The following is a 9,143-nucleotide window of genomic DNA, read 5'->3' as shown; positions in this document are numbered from 1 at the left end:
TGAACGAGATGATGCTGCATAAAGAAAAACTGAGCATGGAACTGGAACATCTGTCCCAGGAATATCAGAAGTAAGGCCACCCTCATCATAGGCGGTTCATTTTATAGCACCTGAGATCGGAGATCTTGACCTCGGTCAAAACTTTGACCTTTACCAGAAAGAGACTCCATACATGATCTCACCAGTCAAGGTCAAATCTATGTGATTGATAAAGGTTAAGGTCATTCATCAATGGCAAGGTCAAATTTCCCACATGTTAATGTGAACACAGTCGAAAACAGTCTTTCACAAATATGTCTTGTTTTTATGTAAAACTTTAAATATTAAATGACCATTAAACACCAGAGTGCTCAATAACACTGACAGGGATATTGTGAACGGAATTGTTGAACAGTATTACATTGATACATGAGTTAATGGCAGTTTGCATAATAAATACACATACATGCCAACTTTCCCGATTTGTGCGGGATTCTCCCGATTTGAAGCAGTTGAAAAGGCAAATCCCGATATCCCGATCGGGATTGCAAAAATACCCCGAAATCCCGATTTTCTAAAAATATCTCCCGCTATACGACAACAAACCCCCATTTCCAACCGGAATTTGAAATCCCGCGTCATTTCTGAAGTGGCCAATCAGAAATCGGGACGATAGTCACCTGTGTCGCATGGTATTGGGGTGATGTAATTTACCTGGTCTGCCTGTGTCGGGGTGCTTATTGGACAGTGTGAAGCATGTTTTGATAGTGATTAATCGGGAAGATGGATTTCAAATTGACATATCCTTTACTCAAACGTGAATGACAACGATGATAGTGTCACCACCAAACAATCGGACATTCCCGATTTTTGCCTCTCGCTGACATCATCCAAAATATGCAATAAGGTACGTCAAATATATGTTTTTCCAACTATAATAATATAGGCTATCTGAATCTATCCGTCTATAGCGATGTATTATATAGTCTATATAGTGTAGTATTCAATAGACTTTGTGATGCGTAATTCGCACTGGTAAGTCTGTTCTGAATTTTATATTAGCAATTAGGTAGCCTTAATTTACGAGTAAAAACGTATATTTTGATGTGTTTTTTCCTGGTAATTATTTCAGGTGTCATGGGTTTTGTTCGCAAACTTCATTGCAGGGCAGATCACTCCTTTTCTGGTTGCAATGCAGATTGTTCTGCCAGACGTTTACAGACAAGCAAGATGGCCTTTGTAGTCGTACCTAAATGCATGTGCTTAATTTAATTTAAATTTTGATATATAGACCAGCCAATGTGTATATGGTGTAAAAGGATGCAACTTTAGTATTATTTGATAATATGCATGTGACTTGTTGTTGGAGAGGATTTTTTGCTGAATAGATGATTTTAATAAAATACTAATGTATATCTTTCAAAGTGTTTTTTTAAATATATATAGTTTTATTGAAGTTATCGCAATTCACCTTTGAATTAGAACGCTTTACCCGATATAATATTGCGTTGTGTGACGACACAATTGAATGAGACGATTGAACAATTTGAATGACATGTTTGATGTAATACAACAAGAGTTTTCATTGGCCGATTACAGCCCGCCCACTTTCTCGAGCGGATTCAGTGTAGCTGGAGAACTGTACATAGCTCTCTGAAAAGATTCACCTCTTATAAAAACCTTCGATTTACGGGCCACAAAAAGCTGCGGACGGTTGAGGCCTGAAATCGGTGTATTCTTGTGTTGTTGTCTCATAAACTCAATATAAAAAATCTTAACATATTTACCTACTATATACTTGCGTCCAAACATACCTTCAAATATTCATTAAAGCCACACACCACCCGAAAACTCGCAGCTTCAAGTGATTTCGTTTGTTGACGTAGCCATGTTAGGTAGCCGGTCAATTCGAACTCTTGCTATTGGTATCTATTCATAAAATCGGTTGTAAGTTATGTATTCGCTCTTCATTTATTATCAACACGAATAATTAATAGAAATTAAAACTTTTTGTACCAGTTTTTGTAATTAGGTAAAATAAGCTCTAGATGAACGAAAATGCTACATAAGCCCGTTAGATGGAGATCGGCCGGCGCGGCTGCTCATGACTAATGAAATCCGCACTGCCGTGAGTTTAGCTTTTTGAATAATTATCATTTAATAGGACTGGAGTGGTATATTGTTTAAACAATTTAGCTAAAATATTTGTGGGGTATTAGTACACATCTAGACGCTATTGTGCAAATATGGAAATGAACCGGGATTCGAATTGACTGGCTACCTAACATGGCTACGTCTACGAACGAAATCATCAAAAGCTGTGATCGAGTTTTTGGGTCGTATGGGGCTTTAATAAATATTTGAAGGTATGTTTGGACACAAGTATAATAGGAAAATGTTATGAATTTTTTAATATTAAATTTATGAGACAACAACACAAGAATACAACTTTTTCTCTTTCTTCCTTTGAAGTTTTTTTTTTCCATCTAGCATCTGGCCGTCATGTTTTCAAATGCTGACTACTCCCGTATAAGGGAATTTGGGCGGACTTATACATATGGACCAATGAGAGTTTCTGTTGCATTTCGCAATTGTATTACAAACAGATTCAATTGTGTCGTCACACAACGCAATACTATATCGGCCAAAGCGTTCTAATTCAAAGGTGAATTGCGATAATGGTCAAACACACTTGATGTTGTGTTAATATATGATACATGTACAATGATTAGATTGATATTTTATTTGAAAAGAAAAATATTTATTTTCATGGTAAAATGTCGTGAATTTTGAGCGTTGAAAAAAGGTCGTCACGTGCAAAATCCCCCATGGGGATTTTTAAAAGTTGGCATGTATGAATACATATCTAAATGCCCCCGAGACAGAATTTTAGTAGGAATACTACCAATTTGTCCATATCGTCAAGTGGAGCCATTGAATTCTAAGTCTAAAGAGATATAAACTTCTACTTGGAATGCACACTTCACTAATAAATAAAGTTTATGAGTAGAATTGTTATGACATGTTGGTCAGATTACGGAGAAGAACATGTTTTCTTGCAATTGGGTCATATTACTGTGGAGAAAATATTTTGAATATTATAGGGTTATTAAGGTCTTCCGTAGCAACGGAAGACCTTCTAGTTATTGTGCTGGTTAAGATTATTCTTATTATTCTTTTTTTTTTTTTTTTTCCTAGACGCTAACTTTGAAGCTTCATATCTCGCTCATTCCTCAACCGATTTTGCTCAAATTTTCAGCTTTAATACATTTTACTAAAGACTTTCAAAATACTTTTAAACATTTTGGATATTCTCTTCCGCTTGCGAGTTATTTCCCTTTTAGTGAAATTTTAGGGGCTTTGGTTTCCAGATAAAGGCTCCGAGACTATAATAATTGGAGCAGAGAAAACACTGAATTGGTAAAGTATAAGCATTGTAGTTGTGCACATCATATTTTGTTTTTTGATTTCGCCATTTAAAATGGCGATAGAGAGGGGTCAAAAATCAGGACGCCTGAAAGAGCGAAAATTTGCACATAATTTCCTTTGTATCTTTTAAACTAAAAATATTTTGTTAAGACATGTAGAATAAAAGTTGTCCCTACTACCCACTAATTTTGCCAATATACGCTTTACAAAAGAATACAAAAGCCTAAATTTACGACCGTGCCCTCTCAATCTGCATTATGCACAACCCCCTATCTTTCTGCCTACAAACTGCTACGCGGGCTTCGAGACTTAAGCCCCTAACTGCAGCGTAGAAACCCAAAGATATCGACATTTTCAAAGATCAGTAAAGACGCAAAAAATCTGAAGTAAATCATAAAATCACGAGGGTGAACTCAAAGAAAAAAAAACAACCAAGCAGGATAAGGTGCTTTGACTCGACGCATCGATGTATGGTCTGAAACAAACCAATATTAGACCTCTTTCTGACCACTGTTCCCTGTTCTGTATCTGTGGATGCTTTGGGAAAGCAGGATAACCATTTTTGTCGGGGGAGGGGGGATGATGTTACATATATCCAAGGATGAAAAACAACATCATTTACAATTTTCAGCATTTTATCGGTCCAAAAACAGGTTGCATTTTAATGGAAAACCGTCACCGTTATTGCCCATTGCACCTTGGTGAAAAGCAATGTTTTTATGATATCCACATCATAAAACACTACTTTTCATAAAACCTTCCCATTAATATCTGACAATCTAACAAAAGAGACTGTCTCTTCGAGCCGGAAGAACAGATAGCAATATTACCGAACACTAATTATAGTTCCAGCAAACAAAGTTTAAGATATCACCAAGTCCGCCTATCCGTGCAAATGTGCCCAGACCGCAACTTTTAAAAATACACCGTAAGCTCAATCTTCACATAAAGATTATTAATGACAATAACATAAATAATCTTGATGTAAGGTCATTTGCACCATTTCTAAAGGTGTAAAAGTTAAAAATTGATTAAAGTCTTAATAGATCTAACTAATGGCAAATTTTAATTAATACTGAAAGAAAAGTTTCCATATGATCAAAGAAAGTGTCCTGGCCTTGACCCATGCTCATATTGTCAAGTTCACTTTTTTGAAAATACAAACCCTGTCCTGACCATATGCTGTAATGAAGAAACATTTAGATTTCATACTTACAACAGATTTTCATGTTAATTGAGGCTGCATTAGGACCTGACCCAAGGACATATGGTCAAGTTCAAGGTTTTTATGTCACACAGCTCCGACGGAAGACCTCTCGTTGCTTTGTAACGAGCATTGCTCTAGTTGAACTTATATTGGTGAATATTGGCACTTGTTGGCTGTGAAAATGCACGAGCTTGCGATTCATTTTGACAGCCAACGAGTGCCAATATTCACCAATATACATGTAAGTTCAATAACCCTTTTATTATATAGCTAAAGTATTTAGTTGTTAAATTATATCCCTTTTCACTCAAAATACTCCAAAATAGACGCGAATTCATCAATATTGGCATCTAATGTGAAAGTGTGCAATATCAGCATGCATTTCTAAACTGTTAAATATTAAACCCATCATTTGGGTTGTTTATGTCGTTACGGTAAGGTCAATATTGAACGCTCAAACTCGGAATGTTTCGGGCGCACACAATTTACGCAATGCAAAATTAGCGTTCAATAAATTCTCAGGATATTGAATGCTAACATTCTCTAGATTTTACGCAGATTTTATTATAGACTATTTATTAGCTATATAATATTACAGTAATACTGCAATGTTTGTTGCTTCAGATTAGAACATATTTCAGAGGAATACCAGCAGCTGAATGCAGCTTATGCAGACATAAATGACAGGTATGGTTTGGTTTTTTGGGGGTTGGATGGGTGGGGGGTTAGAATCATATGTCTAGTAGTCCCTAAAACTACAGTAATGTGCAAGATACCGGCACATGAAACTGAAAAGATGACTCTGTGTGATTAACTTTTACAAATTATTTTTGACTTTCAATTGTGAAATGAATGACCATTATCTCTTTAAATGAAAATGACAACCAGTGATTTAAAGTTTAAAGACAATCTATAAAACTCCTATAGAACATTATACTGTTTGTTTTAAAGCGGTAGGAATTTTTATGTTAGGTACGAGTCTGCCCAGAAGTCGCTGTTATCTCTGAAACAAGAGCTGAAGACCCTGACAGAAATGCACGAGATTCTACAAAAACACAACGAGTCTTTAAAGCAACAGCACGATCTGTAAGTGAAGAAGTTTATGTTCAGTATTAGATGAAATCTTTTTTTTACGCCTATCTTTAGACGGGATGTATTATGGTATGGCAATCATGTCCGTCCATTTGTCCATCCCGCTTTGTGTCCGGCTTGTAACTCAAATACTATGAGACCTAGAATCAGGAATTTTTTCCAGCTGATACATCTTGGGTAGAGGGCGGGTTGCACTTTAACGTTAGGTCACTGTGACCAGTGATTAAGACAATATGGCCAACTATGGCAAAATCCTGTCCGACTCGTAACTGGACAATTATTTGGTCTAGAATCATCAAACTTTGCCAGTTAATTCATCTAAAGAAGGTGTGTTGCGCCCTAAATCAAGGTCACTATGGCCTATGATTAAGGTGATATGGTCATATATGGCATATAACCCTTTTTGGGGCTCATGTGAATATAAGTCCTGGAATCAACAAACTTTGTCAATATGTGCATCTCTGTAGAAATGTAAATTGTAGTTTAAAATCAGGTCATTAAAACTTTTAAAATAGTAAGTATTTAAAAAAAAACCTATGTTTTAATGGAGGTAATCCCTACATATGTTTAAGAGTAATTCAGTAACTGTTGAATGATTATCACTTCAAGAAATACACTTCTGTTTTCATAAAATATAGCTACATAACAATTGATATGAATACTTATTTTGATTCTAGACTAACATTCATGATATAAATATATGCAGTATTGTACTGCAAAATTTGCAAAGATTAAACAAGCACATCACAGATAGAGGAATTGATTATGTATGGTCTTTGAACCAGTTTAATCTCTCTGTCCAATTAAGATTCCATTAGCCTCTTAGGAGTAAGCCTTGGTGTTTCAGAGTTCAGCTGGAAATTCAAAGATCATTTTGATAAGTGCTTATTACATATGTCCAGCTAAAGGTTAATTAATGAGTATAATGTTTGTACAACCCAAAATAAGTAATTCATACCATGTGAAAGAAATTATCTAAATATACATGTATGTAACAAAATGAAAATATGTTTTGAAATATTGTATTTATTTGAACAATTCAAGAGATATATTGACATGTTAATTGCAATGTGAAATAGACATACATGTATCACAAGGAATAATCTGGATTTTACCTCAGACCTAAAAGCAAAGATATTGATGCAATCTTTGCACCAATTAAGGTTGACATGATTTTGTATCATGCACTTTTATTCGTTTATAATGAATAAACATCTGACAGGCGTATTATGTGCCGTGGCGGTGCACTGTGTTAATTTTTACAATCTTATTGCTCAACAATAATGTACTTATAGACTGTTAAAGTATTCATGAATATTTATTCATGCACTAATTTGTACATAGACTTGTAATATTCAGTCAGAAAGTAAGAAATGATTTGTGTAATACTATCACAATATTGTTTATGATTAATTACACTCTACAACACCTCACTTCTCTAGGTACATATGTATCATGTGAAACTAGGCTGGTGCTATGTGTATACCATATATATGCGATAAACATGATAAACTGGATATTTTTGTGGGTAGCTTTTTTTGTGACTTTTGCAGTATTATTTCAACCACAAATATATTGCATAGTTTTTACAAAAATATTTAGAAATATATATATAATACAGTTGTATCATCTTTTTATTTTAACAAAACAAAAAAATTCGCACCTGCAAGAAAAAAAAAACCAAGTGCTTTAATAGCTGACATTTTGTATAAAATATTTAAAGGGCATCTGAACAATTATCAAAACTTCAAGAGGAAAGAAAACTTCTGTCAAAGCAACTGAAAGAAAAAGAAGGAAAACTTCAAGGTAATACATTTTCATTACACTGTGATTATTGGTAATATGCCTATAAAGGGGCAATCGGTACACACAACTAGTGTAAGTGAACAGTCCAGCACATCTAAATAATAATGTTTGCCCTGGTCTGAAGCCTTTCTTCTCTATAACTAGAAAGGGCCCAGTCAGATCTAAATAATAATGTCTGCCCTGGTCTGACAGGAGCCTTTCTTCTCTATAACTAGAGAGGTCCCAGTCCAGTAGATCTAAATAATAATGTCTGCCCTGTCTGACAGGAGCCTTTCTTCTCTATAATTAGAAAGGACCATCTTTGATTAGGTTGATCAAGACTCTATTTTTCCATCAAGCATGACAGTTGTGATTTGGTTTTAAAATTAAGAGCATTTTGTGCGAGAATCATGATGTCATTCTCAATTTAATGGAAATGATGTTGTCATACTTCTGACATTGTAAACATGTTTTGTCTTCAATTGTGGTATTTTGACATGAAATGACTATTGTTCACAGGTTTTTTTTCTAGGAAGCATGGAGTGCAGGCTCGGACAAATTTTATATTTGTAACATTGATTTATTTTTCTAGTACATTTTATTGATAGGGGGGGGGAAAGTGTTTGTCCAAAGTTGCGCATTATAGTATCTGAAAGGAAAAAAATTCTAAAAAATTTGTGTTATGATTAATTTTGAATAAAATTGAGAAATTACACGACTTCAGATGGTATTTTCACCAAATGACTAAATATGAGAGACAAAGCATGCCAAACTTTATTGTACATCTTTGAATGATAGTTTGAATTTTTATTTAAGCTTTAGAATTTTTACATTTCTAGGGGCACAGAAAATTTGTTATTTTTGTCCTTGTTGACTGTGTTTTGGTTTCGTCCTGATTATTTGTTGCTCTAACTCAGGAGTTAATACAATGATGGAATACATGTAAAATCAGTAATAAAAAAATCTACCTGTGTATGATTGCAATATTGTTACAGATAATTAAAGATAACATCATTGCATACCACATTCCTCCCAGTAAGTGTCAAGGTGCTATTAACATAACTTTATATAAGGGTATGATTTAAGTTCAAACCACTTGGAGTATGTTTATTTATCACGCCTCAGACAAAATTGTTGAAATCTAATTGGTCAGATCTTGGTCACATGACGCCATGAAAAAAACCGTATCATGCGAGTAAAATCCGTATTGGGCGAGTAATTTTATTTATCGTCGGGTTCGACTTGCAGCCGTGTCAAAAGGAAAGACATTTGACTAAGTTGTATGATATAGACCCCCCCACATACACAGTTAGAGGTCTTCGCCTCGCCCGATACGGGTTTTCTTTTCACACCATGTATTTTTCCGTATCAGGTCACTAACTAACTGTGTAACTAATAGTACTGTGTAAAGGTTTACACCATAATGTATATTTGTAAACACGTATTAGACTAATTAGAATTAGTGCCTTAAATAATCTTCACTATATTACAGCTGTATGTAGATTAATACTCCTACAAGTTAGAGCATCGGTTAACATCCCTATGTTCCTTATATACCTCATCATGCGATGATAAAAATGATCAAAGGAAATAAAATGAAATAAGATGAAAATAATAGTAAAAAAATACATGTACGTGATAACATAGTATA

The 9,143-nt window shown here is 34.6% G+C and overlaps 1 protein-coding gene and 1 long non-coding RNA gene across 3 annotated transcripts in view; one reads left to right on the top strand and one right to left on the bottom strand.

The window, feature by feature from the left end:
• LOC130052770 (uncharacterized) overlaps positions 1-877 on the bottom strand; it is an 85,396-nt gene extending 84,519 nt beyond the window's left edge. The window contains exon 1 of the long non-coding RNA XR_008801164.1: positions 694-877. This is a non-coding gene — a long non-coding RNA (uncharacterized LOC130052770). The remainder of the gene's footprint in view (positions 1-693) is intronic.
• LOC125673991 (protein CIP2A homolog) overlaps positions 1-9,143 on the top strand; it is a 49,608-nt gene that overhangs the window by 34,869 nt on the left and 5,596 nt on the right. For both annotated transcript variants that reach the window (XM_056158665.1, XM_056158664.1), the window contains 4 exons: positions 1-70; positions 5,240-5,302; positions 5,588-5,701; positions 7,431-7,513. The exon at positions 1-70 is cut by the window's left edge and continues 64 nt beyond it. In XM_056158665.1, the coding sequence (XP_056014640.1) occupies positions 1-70; positions 5,240-5,302; positions 5,588-5,701; positions 7,431-7,513 (330 nt within the window). The remainder of the gene's footprint in view (positions 71-5,239; positions 5,303-5,587; positions 5,702-7,430; positions 7,514-9,143) is intronic.

The sequence above is a fragment of the Ostrea edulis genome, chromosome 3 (assembly GCF_947568905.1).
Source record: "Ostrea edulis chromosome 3, xbOstEdul1.1, whole genome shotgun sequence".
In the NCBI taxonomy this organism is placed as follows: Eukaryota; Metazoa; Mollusca; class Bivalvia; order Ostreida; family Ostreidae; genus Ostrea; species Ostrea edulis.
The sequence above is the reverse complement of the archived record's forward strand: the minus strand, read 5'-3'. Positions and strand labels throughout refer to the sequence as shown.